The sequence below is a fragment of the Neoarius graeffei genome, chromosome 13 (genome assembly GCF_027579695.1).
Source record: "Neoarius graeffei isolate fNeoGra1 chromosome 13, fNeoGra1.pri, whole genome shotgun sequence".
Taxonomy (NCBI): domain Eukaryota; kingdom Metazoa; phylum Chordata; class Actinopteri; order Siluriformes; family Ariidae; genus Neoarius; species Neoarius graeffei.
In genome coordinates this window covers 32,451,700-32,476,699 of record NC_083581.1, presented here as the reverse complement: position 1 = coordinate 32,476,699, position 25,000 = coordinate 32,451,700, and the positions used below count along the sequence as shown (strand labels likewise).

Below are 25,000 nucleotides of genomic sequence, written 5' to 3'. Positions count from 1 at the left end.
CTTAGTCCAACGTACTGAATGAATCCGTTTTTTTTTTTTTTTGCGAACGGTACTTCCACCAGCTCACTAAGCCATAAAGTAATTTAGCCCAGACGTCTAGCCAGTTAGCCAGGTTTTCTTTGTTCGTCTGCATCTGCGACAAACAACGCAAACTCCAAAAGGGCTGTAAAACTAGCATTTTTTTGTCCTGTCCGGAAATGCGGCTGACTGGGCTTTGAAATCTCGGCATCCTGTTCGCATTGTTAAAAGCCACAAAAAGCCAATTTCAGCTGAGCGCAGGAAACCAAAGCCAGACATATCTAACTATTTTAATTAAATTCACGCCTAGACATATACGTCTATGCATACAGAGAGAAAATGTATGCTTATCTTAGTGTCATGAAAGTCAAAGTTTAATTAAACAGAATAAACAATGACAATTATGCTGTATAAAACTAAATGATAATAAACACTTAAACTGCACATAAAATATATTTTGTTTTCTTAATTAGGCCTGAATCATAACTCACTACAGTGTGATGTATATTAAGTCTATATATAAAATCTGTGCATGGAGGCCTATGGCAAAGGAAGGTCAATTCTTCCAGAACTGGATAATTTATGACATCCTAACTGGTAGAGAAAGTGTTAAGTGTGATGGTCGCCCTCGTATTTAACAATAATAAATGTGCTGCACAATGCTGAGGAAATCAGCTAAGGGTTCTTTTGTTTGTTTGTTTGTTTGTTTGTTTGTTTGTTTGTTTGTTTTTGCAGTAACATTTCATAATTTACCGCAGTTTGTTTCATTTTTCTGCAATTTAATTTGATTTAAATTTGGAAAACAATTGCCCAGATACTGTCTTGTAAAATCTATTAGCAAATATGAACAAGTGAATTATTATTATTATTATTATTATTATTATTATTATTATTATTATTATTATTGTTGTTGTTGTTGTTTCTTCTTTTCTTCTTCTTCTTCTTCTTCTTCTTCTTCTTCTTCTTCTTGATGATGATGATAATGCTGATGTTATGTGACTATTGGTTGTTGTTGTTGTTGTTGTCTCATGACGTTTAAATTCTAAACGAGTCTGAAACTTTAAAAACCACAGTGGTTCTGGTCCATCCACAAAATTCAACTTCCTGCCCAGAAAAAAAGCTTGCTGAACAAGGCCTTGGAAAAATAATAATGCAGCTTAGTAGCACCGTGTGTGTTATGATATATCCTATAACATAGATATGGTTTGTGTATGGCATGGGCATGTAACACACCTCATTCCGGTGTGTTTGGTATATTTGTAGGCCCATGTTTAAGGGCAACTTTTGACATGTACGTTAACTAACGCTTTTCAGTGTAGCCTTGTCATCGTGCATGACTTTCCCAGTGAGCCCAACCTCGATTCTTTCCAGATGAGGACATTGCTACGTGGAAGCCAAACACTATCTACAAGCTACATTGCAAACAGCTCTCCAAATGTGTTTGTTTTTATAGCACTGGTAGTCAGAAAATGCGACAAAGTCAATTACGCTAAAACGATGGCAGTAGAGTATATTTAAGCATCTACAATACACACTGAACTTTTTTTTTTTTACAATTTTATAAAAAAAAATGAAGATGCACAAGTACATTAAAAACAGCAAGAGCACATTGACGCAAACTATGTTACTCGTTACAAAATATCAAAGTTCTACACCTTTAACAAATAATCAAAACACACATAGGAGAAACATTCAGGTAAAAATTATAAATTACGAAGTTTAGACGTTGAGGGTTTCAAGTATTGTCTTGCTTCTATGCCTGGGGCAATTCTTAAAGAATGTAAAATCAAGAAACGTAATCTAAATCCAAATTGGCTGAGATGTGCAATTACTTATAGGGTTAATACAAACAAAGGTTGGTAAAATTGCAGTCACAAGAAATCATAATTACACCATTTCAAGATCACTATCATTGTGTCTTGGTGTTTTCTGTTCCTGTTGCAAGGAAGGCGATCATTGTTAAGACTTAAGACAAAAAAATTTGAATCTTTCCTTCAGTCTATATTCAGTAAAAGTTTTGGACCATTTATTCTTTGCTGTCGCTCTTTTCCTTGTTCATTTTCTTCATCTTCATTCGTCGGTTCTGAAACCAGATTTTGACCTGTCTTTCCGTCAGGTTCAGCACTCTGGCCACCTCGTATCGCCGGTCTCTTGTTAGATACATATTGAATAAAAATTCCTTTTCGAGTTCAAGTGTTTGATATTTTGTATAAGGGCATCGCTTCTTTCTTGTGGAGCGCGCGTGGATCCAGTTGGCCACGGGATTATCTGCAAAACAACGTATAAATGGGGGAAAAAAATGAGACGTTATAAGCAAGCATTCTAACCTGCTGTGGCTTAAAATATTTATAAAGCTTCCTGTGTTAGAAAATGTAATCACGATCAACTTCAGGGTTTTTTAAAACAATTTTCAAAAATAAAGCATGCCATCTATTAATATTTACATTCCAAAGCATCAAAAGTCTGTCTTTAGCTTTGAAACTGCTTACTAGCTGTGAGAATTGGCGTCGTAAAGTTTTGAATAGATCTATTCGCTTTATAGGACCATAAAACGCCTAATACCCCTTGTGGCTCAAGTCTGTAGTGAAAACGTCCTGCTTTGCACTTAATGGACTCTTTTACATTCCATTTGTTGTCTCGTGAAGTTCTTATGGGTTTATTTCTGTGGAAATTATCCTATGCTTTCATAATCATATAAAAATCTGGTCTTTCGCCCGTGTTATTACATACAAATTCATTTCCCAGTGGAAGTCACTCCATTTGATTTTCAAATGTAGCCCACCGTTAGAAGTAATGTTCTAGTAGCACACACAGCGTAGTAATACTAACTATTATTTTAAAGGCTGTTAAAACCCATTCTTATTCTCTGTTTACTATAACCCATTCTGGCACTGTTAGCACTGCTACCCACTGGCCGCACGTTTAGTGCTTATAAAAACGCATATAAAATCCGCAGCTGCCTAATTATACCTTGTAATTTTAACTAAGATTCAGTGTTCACTCAGAATTCACTGCCCCTCCAGACCTGCTCTTCGAAGAGACCGTTTTATAACCCGCTACCCGTTTTACAACCCTGTCTTACGGCGTTTGTCTTCTATGGACAGCCCCAAAAGCAGACTTGAGCCAGCCGAGAACGGCAGGGGCCAGATGAAAGGCTTTAGAACTTGGTTTTACGACGGAGGACACAGCCAACCACCAAGCGAACGCAATAAACCCGAGGCGTCTCAAATGCAGCTGTAAACAAGAATGGCTTTTAACTTACTTGGGTCCAGTTCAGCTTTCTCGTCTTTGTGCTTTCCAGAAGAAACGATCTCAGACTCGGGCGAAGATGCATTCTGCTGCTTGTCCCTGATGTCGACCGCCGAACAGTAGACATAATCCGAATAGGTGCGTCCATTTGAAGCTAAACAGTCTGTAGTTCGGGGATCCTGAAGGGCGTCAGGCTTTAGTCCATAGTGCCTGCTGTTAGCTGCATAGCCTGGAAAGGACACAGTACCAGGAATAGGCTCTAGCCACGAGCGGACATACCTCGAGTCCGTTCCTAAGTGAGGTTGGTGTGTGTACGGGTGGTAAACCACCGACGACTGTGAATGACCAGGGGCCCAAGAGGTAGTGAAAACTGGTGGTTTCGGGGCAAAGCTGCACGACGGATAATCCACGCACTCCGGTACGAGAGGCGTCGGGCGTGAGCCGGAGGATATCGGAGCAGTAGTCGGAAAACGAGACGCCAGGACATCCTCGCTCTCGTGGTTGATCAAGGAATCCACATAATAATTACTTATGGGACCCGTAGTCGACATGGCGCTGTTTCCGTCTCTTTTACATGCATCCGATTATTATATGGAGTGCATGTGTACTTTTTTTTATCTGCCCATAGAACAATCAAGCCAGGTAATTATTTCTGAAAGCTTCCCGAGCTGCGATTGGACGACTATGAAACACGTGATTACATTTACTCCTTGGAAAAAGTGCACAGCAGATCAATGCGCGGGTTGTCTTGCAATACCAATTCATATCAGGGTTGCAGCAGGCTGCTTAATTCACATGTTTCATTAGGTAACCTTACATGCTGTCCTAGAGATAGATATTACATTGCCCTAATATGTATTTCTCAGATGAGAGAAGACATTTGGCTTCTATGAAATATATATATATATTTTAATCTTACAAGGGCACTATTTCTCTCTGTAATTCATCTTTGTCGAGCATATAGCCTTCTCGCTTTGCTCTATCTGGGTTTTGCGCATCCTTTCCCCATTGTTATTATAATTAACAATCCATCATCTGTGCAAGTCGCTGATGGATTAGCTCATTTATATTTTCTAACTAATTACTGTAAGAGGCATACTTTTTTGAAACATGAATAAAACTGAATTATTTGTGGTTAAGCTGTAGGATTTTGGTTTGATGTTTCTTATTGAAACTTTGGTTACTATCAGTTTTAAATAAACCCTATTCGGGGCAGCCCTCATTAAACGGAGTTTTAAGAAATATTCGAGGAGGTGTGAAACGGTGCTTGAGCACTTGGCCACAATAGGGATTATATTCAGCAAGTGGTGGTGCATGCTTTCAAGTCCGTCAATAAATTTTTATGAGGAAAAAAAATATCTGATTGTTCCTAAACGTGTCGTTAATAAAACTGCATTAGTGTAGTAGTGTAGTGTAGTTTTAACATTAAACCAGCACTCACCAAACCAAAATGGAGGCTCGAGGTGATAGCGTGGTTTGTCTTGGACACCAAAACGCTTCTTGAGTGCTCACAGAATGCGGGCTTATTTATTTACCTATTATGTTTATCTTCAAATAAATGTGTATTTACATTGCAAACTATTTAAAAATGATTAAGAAAAATGATCGAAGAATTTGGTCTTTGGAAGATACCAGGGCGAGGACATGGCCAAGTTCTACAGAGTTATTTGCAATTATTTATATAAATAATTGCATTATATACTTTGTAGAATTGTAGTCGAACTTGTTTTAAAGCTGATTTTAACAAATTAATTTATATTTTTTGTATACCCGTATCGGAGTAGAAGTGGCAACATAAAGCTAAACTTCATAAAGTAAGCTTTCAATAAGTAAAACATGCACATAGTTATAATATATTCTATTCACTCTCTTTATGACAAACTTTGAGATGGGTGTGTCCCAATCTGTCCCTGTCAAATAGATCAACATTCTTTCCCAAATTTTAAACCAGGAATTATGAATATTTCCACCTACAGAGGGGCGCCGTAATAATAAACTCGATATTTTTGTATTATATTACTTTCACAAGCGTGAAAATCCAAAAACATTTGTCAGTGACCTTATTCAACTGGCATCTGTTTAAAACCAATACGTAAATTGTGAAACTACTGTTTCAAAGCTATTGCTAGATTTTTAAATATTTGACACCGAACGAGAAACTTATCAGTAGGACCAGGGTTTTCTCGTGTGTGTGTGTGTGTGTGTGTGTGTGTGTGTGTGTGTGTGTGTGTGTGTGTGTGAGAGAGAGAGAGAGAGAGAGAGAGAGAGAGAGAGAGAGAGACTCTAGTCGAGAAAATAATACAAGCAGTTCACTAGTACATTTTCAAGCACAAGTTAAGAAATGTTTTATTAATGTCATATTATAATGTCACCAGAGGTCTCGGAACTTATCAGTATATTAGTTTTTTCCTTGCAGAGCAGATGTTGGTGCACTCTAACACGAGTAGTTTGTTGTTGTTGTTTTTTTTTTTAAAGCATATCCACCGAAAACATCACCTTTCCTGAGAAGCACATTTGGAGAGCCATGGGAGTCTGTGAAACTGATACCTTTGTGTTGTAAACTTTCCTGAAAAACTTACATACTTGATCACTCTGTTTGTGTGCTTTCGCCCTGGCCAGCACTGTACAGAGTTTGTTATCGCATGCTTTTCAGTCCTTCTCGATTAGACCATTTGAGAGGGCAAAATATATCTTTGCAAAAAGTATCTTAGACTGGATAAAGAATTATGTGAACTTTACGAACTGTCTTTGCTTGTTTTGTTTGTTTGTTTATTTGTTTATACATATTTAAACATTGTGTGCCACGTTTGTTAAATATATTTTATTGTGTTTTCTGTCACTAATGTAATGTAATTTAAATGTGAATAGTAAAAGGTTTCGTGATACTGAAAGAAACTTTTCAATGAATAGTTTTTAAAAAGTCTGCCTACAGAGGAGAAATAAAATACACTGTTGATATGTTAGTACTATTCAAATAAATTAGAAAATGAAAGCAAATATTTTAGAAGTGTTATTGTTTTTTATACGAATGTTGACAGGATGTCCAGACTGTTTATGACCAATTCCATTTTAACGTCTCCAGCCGCAGAGTAAGTTTTTTTTTTTTTGTATATGTTTAATATCTCCTTGAGATTTGTACTTTATAGCCATGGAAAGGAGCAACGTCACAGAACGAGAACTGGAAGTGTGGAAATGTCCTGTAACCTCACGACACTAACTGCAGTTGTCTAAATCAGTCTATTTATCTATATTCCTTAAAATTTGCAGCGTCTTCATTCAGTGCTGATTGTAGAAGTTTAGGTTTATTTCATTTTCTTGAATTTATGGACTTAATCATTGATAAATTGGATGTATTTCGAAAACTCACCTTGATTGCTTGATTGCTCGTGCAAAACACTTCAGTAGCATTCTGACCCTGTTAAAAGCCCTTGAAGCAGGGACAATGTGGTTACACCTGGGCACCTGGCCCTACATCTGGATACACAATGACGTGTTCACTGTTTTTTTTTCTGTAAACTGAGTCGCCAATGTCCTGTCAAAAATATATTTTCTAAAGTATACATAGCATAACATTGATAGTTTATATATGAACTGGACTGTTTTTCAAAACAAAAAATATTTTAGAAGAAGTGGTCGAAAGGCCTTACTCTTAACAATGAAATTCTAATATCTTTTAATGTCTTAAAAGAATGGCAATATACGTGAAAAGGTCAAGAGGAGATTTGTATATTGTCACTGCACATCATACGTTTAACAAACACTAGAAGTAAGGCTGTCAGTTAAATTAATAAATTAATAACTATTTTCCAAAAAAAACATTTGCTTGATATTATCATAACTCTTAGTGATGGTCTCTCGGCCAAGCAATGAGTTCAACACCATGATATATATAAACAGACGATTATTCTATATAACATGATAGGCATGATAGCTCACTGTAGCATTCTCTCGAGCTTGTTTTAATCTAATAAGAAGAAAACGTTACGAAAATGGTCCCCTCCCCCATACACATACAGAGCAATACCACTGTAAGCACACAATATTAACTTAATTATATGAAAGGACATCATCTCAATTAAGTAGAATAGGCTGTTCATATTCGTCCTAAAACCATATATGGTAAGTGCCATCTGCTCGCAATCTGAGAAGCCATCAGACAAATCACATCTGCCCATGTATGGTACTGAACATTCTAACAACAACATTAATCACACAAATAACAGAATTTCTCAAAGTCTCACAACCGTTATAGTTTAAAAGAGGAAAAGACGTAATGAAACCTTTGATCGCTTTCCCTCGCGCTTATATGTAGTCTATTGTGATATTATTATCACACATCGGCTACTGTGCGATATTCCTGAGAAAACCTTCAGCTTCATTAGGTTCAATTTAGAAAATATATATTTTTAAATAGACAAGGAAGAGAAAGTACAACCGTAACCAGCACTCTATTGATATACTATATCGTATACACAAATTCCTATCGCTAATTATAGCAATACATATAATGCAACCCATGCAACACACAGTTCACAGGAATGGTATAATTTCTCTTGAGAACATTTCTGTTATTATGATACTCCCTTAAAAGCAATTCGACAGAAGACCCGAGTGTCATTGTGATGTTGATAACTGGACGATTGTTTGCATAACTTTATATTAAATGTTTTGATTAAATAGAATTGTACATTATTAATTTATAATGTCTGGTCTGTCATATCTAATGCAATGTAAAATATTTTGTAAACTTATTAAAACCCGTTCTTTTGAATAACACTTGTAGCCACTGCACATTATTTACACACACACACACACACACACACACACACACACACACACACACACACACACACACACACACACATATATATATATATATACAAACCTTTATGTCATAAATTACAAGGCAACTAACAGGACAAAATAATTAGTTGTTATCTGCAAGCGTGCTGCTACGATTTGCATTTTTTTCCCTTGACGACACAAATTGGACAAACTCTAAATTCACATTATTTAGCTGCGTTTCAGTGTGTTGAAGTTTAATGACTGGGTGGGTTATTCATATCTGCTTTACTATACTCCTTTTCTATATTTTATGTATTATGTCCAGTAGGCCAATGATTAGTACGCTAATGGATTTTGGTTAAACAATTCGGGTATGTATGACGTTATGCATATATATATATATATATATATATATATATATATATATATATATATATATATATATATATATATATATATATATATATATATATAATTAGCAAATATATGTTTTGGCTGTAGGATATTGGAAGGAAATTGCCTCTATATCCATAGGTGGTAATGTCCTGTGGGGGAAATTTCGTATGCTGTAAACTCTTTGTTGGTGACGCATTCCAGAGGAGTTCCCCATTCACTAAACTGAATGAAAATGACTTTGGATTCCAGACTGTCTCCGCCCGTCGCAAAAACAGCTGAAGGCAGTGGAGGGGGGTTAACAAAACAAGCAAAGATGGCGAAATCCATACTAATCCTCTCCTAGGTTTAAAAAATAAATAAATAAAGGCCAATTCAAATCCTAACACACACCGTAATCTGAAAAGAAAAAACCCTGCATTCTGTAATATACGTCTGGGCCATCTTCGGCTTCAGATTTGTTCTGTATGCTGCGATTTTCACTGAACTAGGAAGAAGCCTTTATTTGTCACATGCAAACTCGGGCTTTGGTGTCTACATCTATCGGCTTGTATGTATGTATGTATGTATGTATGTATGTATGTATGTATGTATGTATGTATGTATGTATGTATGTGTATATTTTTCTCTGCATTTTCAAGCCTTTCAGACAAACAGAAGTTTGACGGGTTTTAAAATTGCAATTCCATCGGAAGGCGAAATATCAGTGTAATAACCATTTTACTTTTAACCTGTCTTCAGGCTTTACGTGATTTATAGGTATCAAACAAGACTTGACATTAACAGTTGCATTAACCAGGTGAACATTTTCAACAGAAACCTGAAACGGGTTTATAACCCATAAAACAATTTAGTGCTAATCATATTTTCTCAACCCAAGGCTCAAATATGCAAGTTATTTATTTATTTTATTTAATATTTTGACAACCCAACGCTCAAACACCCGGACTGTTTATTTTCCTGTTTTTATATGACTATAATCTGAAATTATCTCGCTTCATGCCACATTTACATAGCAAACATGTAAAGACCTAAAGTAATACACATAAAACATTGGAGCATTGGAGTGCATATACCAAACCCTTACTAGAATGAACAATGAACTCTGATTTCTTCTTTAATCGTTTGGCTAGTTTAAACGTTCATAATAATGTAATTTCTGGACACGTTTTCTCTCCATTAAATGAAGTATACATTTCAATGAATTTATTGAATCATACTAATGTAAAATATGGTATGCTTGTTTTCTCAAAAATGCTTAAAATTACAAGTACATTTGGACATTTGTTATAGTATTTACACACACACACACACACACACACACACACACACACACACACACACACACACACACACACACACACACACACAGAGTTCATTTCTAATCACTATCTATAGTGTATGCTTTAACAGACAACAAACATGCAGTTTGCACATAACATAACAAGCATTCTTGGTTTACAATATACAGTCCATGCAATTTTGAAACTCTCAAATAAACTCTCATACTCAAATATACAAACAAGTAATCTATCTATCTATCTATCTATCTATCTATCTATCTATCTATCTATCTATCTATCTATCTATCTATCTATCTATCTATCTATCTATCTATCTATCTATCTATCTATCTTTCTAGTCCATCTCTCTTTTCCCCTTCCCTTACTGCCTGTCCAATTCTCTAAAACACCAATGTGAATGCCACTATTAACACTTTGGCAGTCCAAAACGAAAACTTGTAGACTTCACATTTCAGTGCGGTCTAGGTTTACCCCATGTAACGTTTACAACCTTTTTCCCCCTCTGAGAGCCTAAAAACCTTTTACAGCCCAGCACTTAAAACGCGAGCAAGAGAAAAGAAGCCCACCGTGGCTATAACCGTTTAGTTCATTTACAATGCCATTTGCGAAGACTTCACTGCACAGGGTGTAATTTAACGGCAATTGTCGCCCTTGATGAAGCCGAACTGACGTAATCAAGGCAGTTTCTTGTTGTCGAGCCAGGAAGCTCAATCCCAACAACATGAAACTACCTAAACCACGCACCAGCTGCGCGTGACGACGTTATTCACCGGACAAGACAAAATAACATTTCGCAAAACAAGTAAGAATTTTGTTCTACTTCACATCGGTTCAGATGACATGTTACCAGTGAGTGTTGCCAAGGCTTATTCTCTTTATGCTTAGAAGCAGCCTAACTAATAGTACCAATCTTTTAAACTTTTAACAGACCACCATATTGACTTTTGCATTACACGGCTGGAATATGACTGAGTGTAAAATGGGTTACGAAAAAACGAGCATGTGTGAGAAAAAGCAAGGAAGTCATAGCATTTAAAAGTCCCAAGAAAAAAAATGAAGCGATTGTAGTTTAGCCCCGCAATTATAACAGACGATTCAAACAGTTCAACATTAGGCAAATTGACATTTTAAGAACTAGATCTCCAAACATAAGCATGTAGTATGCTGCTCACAGCCTATTAACTAGAAGACTTCCATCACAGCTATGCTATCTATAATGTCTGAGAAGTCTATTGCGTGTTACACAAACGCAGATATTTTAAACCAAAGCAGATACTTGTTTAAGTTATCATAAATTGACTGAACAATTTTGAAAGATTCAGCAAAAATAATGAAAATGCAGTCTTACCTTTCCAGCTTGTCTTGAACTCTGCTTATCTGTATATGATATGATCCACTGATTGATTGATTGGTTGGTTGATTGATTGATTGACTGATTGATTGATTGTTGTTGCTGTTGCTGTCGTCATCGTTGTTGTTGTTGTTGTTGTTGTTGCTATTGTTGCTGATGCTTATCGTACATCCATGTCGACTGGCTGGTGTGTAAACGTTGTGTTTCTCCATAGCCATTAAAGAGGCTTCCTGCCTCTATAACAGCCCGCAGAGCGCGCCAGTGAGGCCAGCACATTGCAAACCCGGGTATGTGGAATAGCCTTCCTCCACTCCTCTTTTTAATGCATCTTTACTGCACCAGCACATTATATTTGCAGATCATAAAATCCACCCCCAGCGCTTTGCAGGACCGTCATGACATTACAATTTTATGACCTTGACTTACTGTGGTCACCTGGATAATATTTAAATCAACGTTATGGGGACTCCCACTTATTGGAAGTGCTACAATCTTTTCTCTCTCTTGCACTCTCTCTCTCTCTCTCTCTCTCTCTCTCTCTCTCTCACTGTTATTTCTCGCTCTTAACAGAAAGCTAAAGAGGATATACAAGGGGAAGGAGATGCAAGAACATTATATTTCCCAACCCCCTTTTATTTAACACTCTGTCGAATTAAAAATGAAATTGACAAATCAACAGTAGGCATGCAAAGTACATAGTATGCACTGTTTATAGGACACGCGCACTAAGGACAAACAAGCTAATCTAAGACATTAGGTAGATAGCTCATGTAGCAAGACATGCCCTATGTTTGAACGAGCAGAGGATCCTTTAATGTGCGCTAATTTACACAATCACGGCAGTCTGAGCGGAAGCATTATGTTAGGCCTATATGCCGAGATGCAAACGATGTCTGTCTGTGTCTGTCTGTCTGTCTGTGCGTGTGTGTGTGTGCGTGTGTGTGCACGCTCGCTCGCTCGCGTGCGTGCGTGTGTGTGAAAGTTCGAGGTATTGAAAAAAATGAATAAAAGTAATTGTGTTGCTTTTTTTGTTTCTGTCTTCAGTTGAAGTTGTAGCCCGTTAGCTCTCGGACCCGACTTTCCCTGTTAAGCTTCTTCAGTTTCATCCTTCTGTTCTGAAACCAAATCTTGACCTGTCTGTCTGTGAGGTTGATACTCTTGCTGATCTCCAGACGGCGCTCTCGAGTCAAGTACATGTTGAACAAGAACTCCTTCTCAAGCTCAAGTGTCTGATGCTTTGTGTATGGACATCTCTTCTTCCGTCCACTTTTAGCTTTTAGCCAGTTTCCCGTTGTGTTTTCCAGCTTTGCTTCATCTGCAGCAATGAAGTATAATATTCAGACTGAGACAATTAAACTTGATAAAATATTACATTTTATAATATAATAGTTATATTATGTTATCAATCTATCAATCAATCAATCTATCTATTATATATATATATATATATATATATATATATATATATATATATATATACACTGTATATAAAATGTGTGTGTGTGTATATATATATATATATATATATATATATATATATATATATATATATATATATATATATATATATATATATATATATATATATAACCAATAGCAAATAATCGCTCTCTCTCTTACATGTCTGTGTATATGTACTCTCTATCTATCCACTATGTGTACACACACACACACACACACACACACACACACACACACACACACACACACACACACAGTAATTTCAATACACATCTATCTATCTATCTATCTATCTATCTATCTATCTATCTATCTATCTATCTATCTATCTATCCACACACATAGATAGATAGATAGATAGATAGATAGATAGATAGATAGATAGATAGATAGATAGATAGATAGATAGATAGATGTGTGTATATATATATATATATACACATACATACACACTGAAATTACAGTTTCTACTAAAATATATACGAAATAAAAAAATGGAACATTATATAAGCCTATAACAATCACTGCATTCATAAAGAGTATTATTAACAAGAATTAAATGAATTATGTCATACGGAATTGATAATTAAATTCAATTAATTATATGTCATTTAATTTATACAAAGTAGATTTTTTGTTTTGTTTTTGTTTCTTTGTATAAACCCATATAAACGTATTTTCAAAACGCCCACACTGTATACTCATAAAATATTTAAAAAATATATTTAATCAATATTTATTGAAATTCGCTATACTCCTGTTTAGGAAATGGTACAGAAAGCAAAATTAATTGCTGAAATAATTGGAAATAATTTAATAAAATGTTGAAATAAAAATGTTTGGGACTGCGTCTTTGACGTGGGAAATACAAATATAAAATGGGTCCATGTATATTTTCACTTCAGGACGTAACGCAGCAGTAATCAAAACTTCCATTAATACTGACATATTTTCCAGTATAATTATATTCCTCTGATTAACGTCGATTTTAATTATAATTTCAATAAACGTTAATTTTCACAGAAATATAATTACAGTGTTAATTTGAATCACTTCCTACCCGAAATTCTTACGACCAGAAGCACTCCGATTATAAAAATATATTTAACGCGAAATCCGAAATTTGAAACTGAAAACATTCAACTCAATATTTTTAGACTTTTGTGTTCTTTATAATTAGACTTAAATGTATTTTATTCAACAGAAATATTAAACTTTCTTTATATTGTCAATATTCGCTAAGAGGATTCGTATCAAATACTGGGCACATATATGTTTAATTAACGTTAAACAAGTTTAATTAAGATAAATATATATCAAAACAATGCATGCGTCGCCAGACAGCAGTCAATAATTTGTACAGATTTTTTTTACGGTCATCAGTCTTTACAGCCAATTCGCTGTTAAAAACATTTATTTATCACAACACTGTTAGAACCCTATCCCTTCCTGACACCTCTTATACTTTACATTACTTTATAGTTTACTGTTACATTTGTGCGTAAAACTGTGCCTGCACGTGCTACTCACTATTGCGCAATAAATGAATCATTTAATTAACCTTCATTTAATTAGGTTTTTTTCTGTGTATGCTTGCGTGCCTTGTGTGGTCCATGCATGTTTGTGCATGTTCAGTGATTTATAGTTTGTTTATTTCAATTCAAATCGTCCTTTCCGTTTTGTGTGTTTTTATTTCAAATGCGTTTTTCATTGCAAACACAAATTGAGACGAGTCGTTCAGACATCTGTTCACCGTCTGTACTGATGAACAGAAGGCAGTGGGACAGGATGTCTTGTGTCATGGATTATTCTTTTAGACTTTGTTTTACTTATGGTTATGATTAAAATATCGACTGTAGGACAACCTGTTGTTTATGTGTGTGTGTGTGTGTGTGTGTGAGAGAGAGAGAGAGAGAGAGAGAGAGAGAGAGAGAGAGAGAGAGTACAAAAACGCGCACGTATGCGCGCGCACACAACACAGAAATAAATGGACAGCACTGTCGTTAATTTGATCACCTTTCAATTCGCTCTCAGAATCATCTGTACAGCTGTCGTTCTTCGGGCCGCCGTCCTCTTTCCTCAGCTGCTGTTTCTTATCCATACGATGATCCTCCGCGTTCGCTTCCTCGCCCGTTGCGTCTTTACTGCTCTTGACATACGAATCTGCGGCTCGTGCCTCTGTGGGAGCTGTTATTCTTGAAATACTATTAAAGTCCGAGTCGAACCTTTCTTCTTCGCGCACCCTTTCAGTTGTATACACCTGGTTCCCTCGGAAATAGCCAGCGGAGGAGACGCCACTTTGATCAGTCTGGTTGCTATTGTCTCCCAGGCGGATATAGGTAGAGGAGTCGGTAGACTCCTTGGGACTATCGATATCAGACTGATACAAACAAGGTAAAGCCTCTTCCTTGACGCCGCTGCTTGTAAAAGAGCATGGGTGCAAAGGCTGGGCAACAGGTTGGGCACCTCTGTAAGTTTTGGAGGCGGTCGTCCAGGCGTCCCGCTGCGACAGGTAATGCGCGTGCTCATAGCCGCTGATTAGCAGGGTGCTCGGTGGCAGCTCGTCCCGTTTGGAGTGAGGCACACCAGCGACGCCTAAATTTCTCATCATCTGACAGCCATATTCTGCGGACGTTGAGATGTACATCCCAGAGTTAGCAGAATATCCTTCACTTCTATATGGAGACGTTTCTCCCACCAGCGAATCCATGAGAAACGAGCCGGCTGCCACGTTGTTCGGACATGACATTTTGCTGACTTGGGCGTGTTGATCTTATGTTTTAAAGCAGCCTCGTTTATGTCGAAATGGATAAGGACAGTAGGACGCTGACATCTTTTGGAAGGTGGGGGGGAGCGAAAAATATCGGCAACATAATTATGGATTCAAGGCGCCCCGTCATGTGATTTTCAGACCAATAGGGTTTTGGAAGTGGCCTTGATGCTCTAGACCACTCTGACGTCAAGAGGGTCAAGTTGGTGAGTGAGTGAAGCTCAGGGTAGAGCAATGGCGCCATCTAGTCGAATGGTTTGTGAAAGGACACTTCGTTTAAAGAGAACAAAGAGCAGCCAAACGTGTGACACCCAGTGGCTCAGGAGACGACAAAAAGCAACGCAGTATAGAAATGATGCTCTTGGTAATGCGGAAGATGACAAAAAGAAAGTTAAACAAGCAAACAAACAAATAAATATGCAACCTTGATAGCCTCTAGCCTTTAACAAATAATTATGGCATATATTTAGGCAAAGGATATTTTATACAGTGCGGAAGTATGATAGGTATTTGAAGGTGAGAACTGGATTGTGTATGTGTGTGTGTGTGTGATCTTACTAGGTACTTTTTATCCTGTTCAGGGTTGCTGTGGATCTCGTGATATCCTGCGCGCAAGGCGGAAATACATTTACATCTGCAGCAAAGCCGACTGATACAATTGTTTAGTAGCCTCCATCAAATATAAAAGAGTACTTTCAAGTTAAAGTACGTGCAGAGAGTAGTTAGTGCAGCAAAGAAAATACACCTTTTTACCCATTTTTGTTCTTTGATGGTGAGAAATTTGTACACTTTTATGAGAAGGTAAGTTTTCAATCTTCTGTTGATGTCTCATCTGTTCCACAGCAAGGAGAACTTCATTCCACCACCTGTGTGCCAGTACACAGAAGAATGCACCATAAATTGAACATCTTTTTAATGTATGTAATAATAATAATAATAATAATAATAATAATAATAATAATAATAATAATAATAATAAATTCCAGAGTACCAATGGAAAACATTTGGCATTTGGGTGTGTGTGTGTGTGTGTGTGTGTGTGTGTGTGTGTGTGTGTGAGAGAGAGAGAGAGTGAGTGAGTCAGAGAGAGAGAGAGAGAGAGAGAGAGAGAGAGAGAGAGAGAGAGAGAGAGAGAGAATCGTCGTGGGATGCATTGCAGTTCATTATAGTATTAGTATTGGTGAATGTAAATAATTAGAACATCGGACAATATCCTTGCAGATTTTTAAATAATTATTGAACCGGTTTAGCACAACGTAATTTGTCCAGTTGAAATCAATTAAATTAATTGTCTAATCAGTTTATATAATGCTAATTAGCTTATATAGTATTGTAGTATACTTGGTTATAAGAATAATGCAAGGAAAAATGTGCTTCAAGCAGAGCTTGCAAATAATTGTGCAAACAATCATTCGAAATAAAACCTATGTGTATGTATGTCATATATGTATAAATATATGTATGTTTATATTTTATTTTATATGTATATTTGCAATACTAATTTTAAATAAAATTTGCAATTTGCAAAAAATGCATTAATGCATTTTTTTACTTTTTTACATTTATTTATTTATTTATTTATTTATTTATTTTTTTTCACTTACTTTTTGTAAGATTTTGTGTCCGTTTTGTATTTTTACTGACATTTAAAAACGTTCACGTTAAGCTATTTAAAGCAAACAGACTAGAACTGAAAAGCTCTTGTTCACGTCAGAGTTGGTTCCATTGTTATGTAATATTTTCGTAAATAAATTACTTTGTATACTTGTCTACGAATGCATGAAATTATATATCGGTTAGGGTTGTTATCAGAATGAAGATTTTTGCACAAAAGCTTGAGAAAATAAACTAAAACTGTAGAAGAGACAAAAATGCATTTCCCTCGATAGTACAGTTTTCAGAAAAGGACTCTTCATTTCATCAAGAAGCTTTTCTTATGAAGCCAGAGCTTCAGGCTTTCGCAGTGAGAATGATATGTAATTCTCATTTCTCTCCCAACAGCTGCTGAATTTCTTCAGCTGGTTTTTCTGTTGTTGTATTTTTAATTTATTTATTTATTTTTCATTATTATTTTTTAACAGTGGTGGTGTTTTGACAAATTATATATATATATATATATATATATATATATATATATATATATATATATATATATATATATATATATATATATATATATATATCCTAGCGCAGCATAATATACATATAATTTATAGTATAGTCTGTTTTCAGCAAGTAATTACTTCACTTTATGAACAATGTTGAGGCTTTTATTTTATGGTTATAGTGAATTTTTAAAGTGTGATGCATTAGATGTGTACCGACGTCACACTAATGTTTAATAAGCAAAACTTTTTCATAAACTACTAGTTTTTATGTCTTTGTTCAACTATAAAATTCATTTTATATAAATACACCCACCCACACCCACAGCCCCCCACCCTATATATATATCATGTATAGCATGTAACATCTTAAAGAGAAATAAATATAAATCAGAGAAATCACAGCTGCATATTATATATATATATATATATATATATATATATATATATATATATATATATATATATATATATATATATATATATATATATATATATATGGGGTGGGGGGCTGTGTGTGTGTGTGTGTGTGTGTGTGTGTGTGTGTGTGTGTGTGTGTGTGTGTGTGTGTGTGTGTGTGTGTGAGAGAGAGAGAGAGAGAGACTAAGAAAGATAATCAAAATATTTCAGTGAAAATGTTACACTTATTTAAAGCCATTGTTTAATGTAAAGATGATATTTCCAAACTGTGAATTATTCAATAAAGTATTTGAAAGAATGATTCGTGTATTGTTTATTTTAATCTATGAAAATACTCTCTTGAAATACTTGTGAATAAATTAAATGCTTAAAAATACAATATGTACTTTTTTACACAAATGATAAGAAATGTATTAAATATGATTATGCCTACTAGCCTGCCATAGACTCCTTGAATAGGCTCGTTTAACTGAATTGCAAATGAAAGCAGCAAATCTACACTTGGAAATTACTCGGTAGCTGCAAGAGTATATCTCTCCACTCGCTCAGGACGTGAGGAGAAGGTTGAGCTTAGTCGCTTTTTGTGAACTGCGTGCACTCAGAAACATTTTTATTTTGAAGTTGCTTGGTTTTAGCCGCCTTCCTTCACCAAACTGGTGTCTAGCCAGTGCGCCTAATGGAACTGTATGGTTGATGCATGTAACATCTTAAAGAGAAATAAATATAAATCAGAGAAATCACAGCTGCATTTTATTAAATGTTTAATATCACCCATACAACTAACTGCTGATCACATAACTAACTGCTGATGACAATATTTCACCATCACATCCACAGAAGAGGAAGTAAGCTATATTTCTCTCAAACAATAAGTAATGAAGGCTACAATGAAAAACAATATTTATATTTCAGTTTTTCTTTGAGCTTGTGTTTTGTTTCTTTTTTTCCCCCCTCATCGGCATATCATACCGACATAAAATCGAAATCCAGTCTCCATTTAATTTTTTATAGTGAGTTGGCTCCAGACTCTGAGTCTGAGAGTATTGATGTCTATGAAGTCTAAGCCATTTCCTCCCTTTTCTCCAAGAGTGCACTCAGCTGACATCCACTGCGTCCGAACACTTCCTGTAGTCATGCAGAAATAAAATTCCGTACTCGTGAGAAAAAAAAAACAACAACATAAATGCAAACTTACGGTTTGTTTAAATGGTCATTTTAACACTCTTACAAACTACCGAAATAAATGGTCAATTGCAAATGCACACAACGCTTTCCAGACGATGCAGACAACCCAGTGTCTGTCCTTTGGTAGGCGGACACTCAAGGAGTCTCTTCCTCGGTAGGATGATGACGCAAGCCGAAGGAATTCGACAAATTGTCTACGTCATTAAACCAGGGCCAAGGTTGGTGGGCGTGACAAGAGTAGTCTTGTAGCCTTGATCCTTGGCTATGCCCCCACCCCCACCCCTTCCTTCTCGTTTGCTAGGCTATCTGTCTCTTCCACAATTCTATGGGCAAAGCTCACTGCCTAGGAAAGCATGAAAGCCATCAGCTCGGGACACTCATTCTCTTTCATTCATGCATGCATGTTGGTTTCTATTCTTGTATAAATAAACTGGAAAAATAACGGAATATCTATGTGAACGCTATAAGGTGCCTTGTTAAATCACTGCATGCACATTGTCTTGCATCCGGGAGTCACTTCTTTACTAAGTAAACATTGTATGAAATTTACAAGAGTGTTTACACTGACTTTATTACCGGTCATGCTTTTAAATAAGCTAGCTAAGGAAAGCTAGAAAAAAAGTGCAAAAATAAATCCCAAAACACTGCCTTGCATACACAGAATGCACATTTTATTGGGATAATATTACTGGGCGTTGCAAGTTACCTGGTGTAGTTACAGGTTAAAGTCTGACTTTTTACACATATCTTGTTGCAACTGCACTTATTCTCATTGGTTCTCTATTCTGTTCAATATGCTTAAGTCTTGTCCTTGATTCCACTTTATTGCAACAGGTTAAAGGTCTCTCTCTCTCTCTCTCTCTCTCTCTGTGTGTGTGTGTGTGTGTGTGTGTGTGTGTGTGTGTGTGTGTGTGTGTGTGTGTGTGTGTGTGTGTGTGTGTGCGCGCGGGTGCGTGTGCGTGCAGTCTTAAATGTCTATGGTTGTCATTTTGTCAGCGATCAATTTTTTAGAGATTTAACGCAGCTATTTCTGCTTCGAAAATACCTTTCTGAATTTTAGTGACTTAATTAATACGCATCCCTAAGATAGTGGCGCTATACGTGATTGATTGTACAAGTAGCCTACGAGTGTTCATCCTCTAAGTTCTTTCAAGTTTCTTTGTTCGAAGATTCAGACTGTCTTGTTTACTGTTTACTGCGGAAGTGGACGCCATTCCCCGCGAACAGACGGTGCAATTAAGAGAAAAAAATAGCCATTTAGGGCCTCTGTCTTTATGACACTGTCTAGACCACAAGAGTGGCGATTCCATTTACTGGGTACTAAAAGAGGTTATCTATTCCCTCTGTCTTTCTCTCGGACTACGAACTACAATTTCAATGTCTTTGCAGTAGAGCTATGTTTGTTAGTTCAAGTATACATAAGGTTTTTTTCCCCCCTCCAAAACTCAGATCAAATAGCTACTATGGGTATTTGTCATACTCACCTCTGATTAGAGTTAAATAAATGTTTTATTCAAAATGCTTCCCTGTGTAGATTTTATTATGCGCCTATAAAAAGGTTCTTTCAGGTGATGTCAGTTTCAGCACTGTAAAAGTAAATTACTGAAACGTTTCATGCTTAGATTACATGCTGGAGATTGTCAGCTGGCTCACTGTCTGAAATTGAGTCAGGATTCACTTATAAATGGCTTTACATTGGATATATTTATTTCATATGCGTTGTACCATATATCATACACAGTCCAAATGTAATGTTTGCGCTCTCTGACTAAAGACAAAAGAACATTGGGCATAACATAAAGCAAATAAGTTAAAGAAAGGAACATGGGACCTATGTAGGCTCAAGCGCGCGAGAACTGTTCGGGTAATATAAAGAAAATAGCAGCAATGTTAGGGAAAGTGAACGTAATATTAGTTATATTTACAATCACAAATGCACGTTGCATAGTCTCTGTACAAGGAATACATCATTACAGATTGTACAAGTCACAGTTGAAAATGGCGAAAATGTAAAAAAAAAAAAAGGAAAGGAAAAATACAAGATATTGTATGACGACTCCGTCTTCAGTTCGACTTTGTTTTATTACATATTTACAGGACCTACTCATTAAATGTGTATTGTGAATAAGATCCCTGTACAAGATTTCAGTGTAGGCTGTGGTTTCCCTCAAAAACTTTGTGAAAAGTGAATCTGAACTTGAATTTTTAACTACAGAGGCTTGATTTTTAAAGCTCCATATTCATCGTCCTACGATGCCTTTTTTCTCTTATTACATAATAATAATAATAATAATAATAATAATAATAATAATAATAATAATAATAATAATACATGCGAATTTAGTCAGTAATGTGGGCTTCATCAAGATAAATGATGAATAGATCATAGAATGATGAGACATCCAAAGTTTTCGAAATATCAAGTAAAATCAACCTTGGCCTACTGAAATAAGTCCATAGTTTATAACAATGGGTTCCCAGAGAAATACTGCAGGCGGTCTCTGCTTAATTTCTTTTCTTTCATTCTGCGATTTTGAAACCATATTTTCACTTGTCTGTCAGTAAGGTTTAGCATTCTGGAGAGCTGCAGCCTTTTCTCCTTGTTGATGTAAACGTTAAAGAAAAACTCCCGTTCCAGTTCACGAATCTGAAACTTGGAGTATGGACATCTCTTCTTCCTCGTGCGGGGGGCACCTTGGAAATATAAAAAAGATAGTGGAAGGTCATTATCTTTCAACACATTTATGACAACCGCATGCTGCTAGAACATGGCAAAATCCATATGCGTGACGTGCATTCAGCAAATGACAGCTTAGAGTCGAAAATCCATAGTGTCGACCAAAAACTGAACTTGAAATTGGACGTAGGTCTAGAGGAAGAACATACAAGTGGTTTAAGCTTGAAATGAGATTACTGTATGTTTGGATGCTAATGGATCATACATACAAATGAAACATGCACGCTTAAATCTACTCGTAATGGGTGTAATAAGCAGGGCAGAAGAACCAATGGAAAACCCAGTTAATATGTACTTCTTTCTTGTTTTGCTTTCTGAAGCTAACCTTTAAAATAATGCAAAATAATTTAACAACAAGCAACAATCCTGGTATTGCAGTGAAGAGATAGGTCTTTCTCATAAGAGCTTTCAATGTTCAATTTAAAGAAAAAAATATTGGGTATTACCAAAAAAAAAAAAAAAAAAGAAAAAAGATTGATGTTTCCTGACGTTTTGGGACAAAACTACGGTATTCAAAATGATGTTTTTGGAGTTATTCAGATCTTTTTAAAATTAATTTTTTTATTATTATTTTAAGAAAACACACTTTTGCTTATTATACCATCGGGCCTGGTGCACAACAATAAAGGTTTTAAATTAAGCTATAGCGTTTCTTTGTTCCCTATCAATAAAGCATTGAAAACGACATAGATAGATAGATAGATAGATAGATAGATAGATAGATAGATAGATAGATAGATAGATAGATAGATAGATAGATAGATAGATAGATAGATAGATAGATAGGTGCGTTGTTAACACATAACAAGTCGTCACCATTGTGTCAAATGCATGATATCACAACAAGACTTGGACTAAGACATGGGTGATATGCATACAAGCTGCTAAAAGAAAAAGAAAAAAAAATCACAGGACTCCAAAAGTTGTGTTCTGCTCAATTGATTTTTACTCACGAGAGCCCAACAAGAAAACCTCCTAAAATGTCCAACGCAAGTTCATGATCAAAGTTAGCATTTGTCACAATAGCGCGCTCTTAAAATTTCACAGACTCGAGGATAGCAGCGTCTGTGTATAACATCCCCCTTTTTCAAAGCGTGTTCCCATCGTAAAAATTCTTTTCGTTGAAGGAAAGAGCTTTGTAGGTTATAATAAAATCCTTTGAATGCTTATAAAACTCCACATAAAATCTGACCGACAAAACACCGGGCTAATCCCTTAACCTTTCTCTATTTACAGCTTTGGGTACCTACTCGAATGGTTGCTTTTGCTTGCGTTGCTCTCCTTTGTGCCTGAGGAGCTACACGAGCCCGAATTTGTTCGTTCTTCTTCGTCCTCGGCGTCCTTTTCTGGCTCTTCCACCCCCGAAACTGCACTGGCTTGCTGGGAAGTGCTCTCGAGTTTAGCCGCCTCGCTCTTTTGTAAACAATGGTCTGACTGATTGTCAGTGCCACAATACGCTGTTTCAAAAAAGCGATCAAAACCTTGAGGCAGCACGTTGTTTTTCCCGACACTAGAATAAAAACCAGTAGATGGGTGGTTAGAGCTAGGATGGTGGTGATGGTGGTGGTGGCTGTACACGCTTTCGTTTTTCATGAGCATTTCTGTCATGGTGGATGGCGGAAGACAGTCCCTGTGCACCAGATCCTCTCCGGAATAGCACGTCGCGTAGTTAGTTCTGTGGTGCCACTTGCTCGAAGGATCCAGACCATAAGAAACATCTCGTACCGGTTGCACTTGAGACAAATTTGTCGTGTAGGGGTAAGTAATTTGCCGCGAAGGCCCCTGCGGAAGAAACGAAGAAACGGTGGAAAATTCTGGGACGTAGTAAGTGCAGCTGGGGAGGTAGATATTGGAGGCACAGCCTGTCCTGTCCCCGAAATCAGATGTCCGGTCTTTACGTGTCTGGGAGCAGAAGTTGCTCAGATTTACCGAGTTAAACATCTTTCCCCCTGTACTCCTTTGCCTACTATAGATAGATGTTTTGGATTCGAGCTGCAAAAGGAGAAAATTTGGGAAGGCGAGATGACGCGCAATCCGTCTAAGTCGCCCTGTAACACGTGATCGAAAGTAGATATTGTCATATATCAATTTGGAGCACTTGGATGCGTAGGAGTGGTTCACTTAGGTGAGCTCTAAGAGATTCAAACAATTAAATTTGAAAACAGCACAGCAACACGAGGAATATGACGAACACATTTCTCTTTTGTTGTCTTTAAGCAGTTTATGAGAATGGAAGGGAGCATTTATTTTCTATTTATAGGAAAGTCGGAGAGCCTGTATGCTAAGTAGCAATGGGTTTAGGATTAATGAGGTAAGACGTTTTAATATTCTCTGATATTTTTATTATTTTGGAGTAGCCTAAAACGTAAATTTTGAGACCTTAGTGAAGTTTATCCATTTCATCTTAATCATATAACCCACGTGAAATAGAAATCGGCTGTAGCTAGTTTTTGTCCAACAGTTAGCACAGACAGCTAGTTTTGATAAATAGCCTCGTGCATGGATGCACTTTAAATATTAGCTCCACCCTGTCGTTGCATCATTTTTTTTGTGTCTGAAATAGTTAAAAATGTTAATCTGCCTTTCTTTGGGAACAAGACAATGCTAGTTATGTATCATTAGGTAGATTATAGTATAATCGTGAATGTGAAAACATTGATCAACTTAAAGTTGACAAATGAATTTAAATGCTAAAATGCTAAAATGCTTTGGACAGTGTGGAATGATACTTTCTTTTGAGCAATTACTAAATCACATTCTGTAGCTTTTAGACAATGGAATTGTTTTATTATTGTTGAAATACAGGGCCTATTTATGACTCTCTCTCTCTCTCTCTCTCTCTCTCTCTCTCTCTTATGTGTGTGTGTATGCATATATATATATATATATATATATATATATATATATATATATATATATATATATATATATATATATATATATATATATATATATAATGTTTTAATATTTTGTGTTGAAATGGTTTCTATGTATATGATACATTTCTAAATCAAAGTGAAAGAGATAATAAAACAATAATGAAATATAATTGTGTTTTGCCCTCTTTCTCCTGCACTCCACTTATTGCCTATTTTTTTTAAAACAATCGTTTCACACCTTGCAGGGTATATTACTATGTCATATGAGTGTACCTTAAAAAATGATACCTAAACCACGATTTTGTTTATACTGTTTTATTTGGTGTCTTATTTACCCATTAAA

General features: G+C 36.1%; 3 protein-coding genes across 6 annotated transcripts in view; all 3 read right to left on the bottom strand.

Moving 5' to 3' along the window:
* hoxc10a (homeobox C10a) overlaps positions 1 to 15,531 on the bottom strand; it is a 61,984-nt gene extending 46,453 nt beyond the window's left edge. For all 4 annotated transcript variants that reach the window (XM_060937549.1, XM_060937546.1, XM_060937547.1 and 1 more), the window contains exons 1-2: positions 14,578 to 15,531; positions 11,098 to 12,415 (exon numbers count right to left, since the gene is read on the bottom strand). In XM_060937549.1, the coding sequence (XP_060793532.1) occupies positions 12,141 to 12,415; positions 14,578 to 15,310 (1,008 nt within the window). In that variant the 5' untranslated portion in view covers positions 15,311 to 15,531 and the 3' untranslated portion in view covers positions 11,098 to 12,140. The remainder of the gene's footprint in view (positions 1 to 11,097; positions 12,416 to 14,577) is intronic.
* hoxc9a (homeobox C9a) lies at positions 1,603 to 4,916 on the bottom strand. The gene is made up of 2 exons (XM_060937545.1): positions 3,281 to 4,916; positions 1,603 to 2,286 (listed from the first exon to the last, which is right to left on the bottom strand). Exons 1-2 carry the CDS (start codon positions 3,816 to 3,818, stop codon positions 2,045 to 2,047), a joined length of 780 nt encoding a protein of 259 aa, XP_060793528.1. The 5' UTR covers positions 3,819 to 4,916; the 3' UTR covers positions 1,603 to 2,044.
* A 4,193-nt stretch (positions 15,532 to 19,724) lies between the features above and the next one.
* Positions 19,725 to 23,859, bottom strand: hoxc11a (homeobox C11a). Its single transcript, XM_060936775.1, is given in 3 exon segments — positions 19,725 to 21,735; positions 23,029 to 23,832; positions 23,835 to 23,859. Coding segments are annotated over 3 exon segments (1,062 nt in total). The 3' UTR covers positions 19,725 to 21,502.
* Positions 23,860 to 25,000: the final 1,141 nt, after the last annotated feature.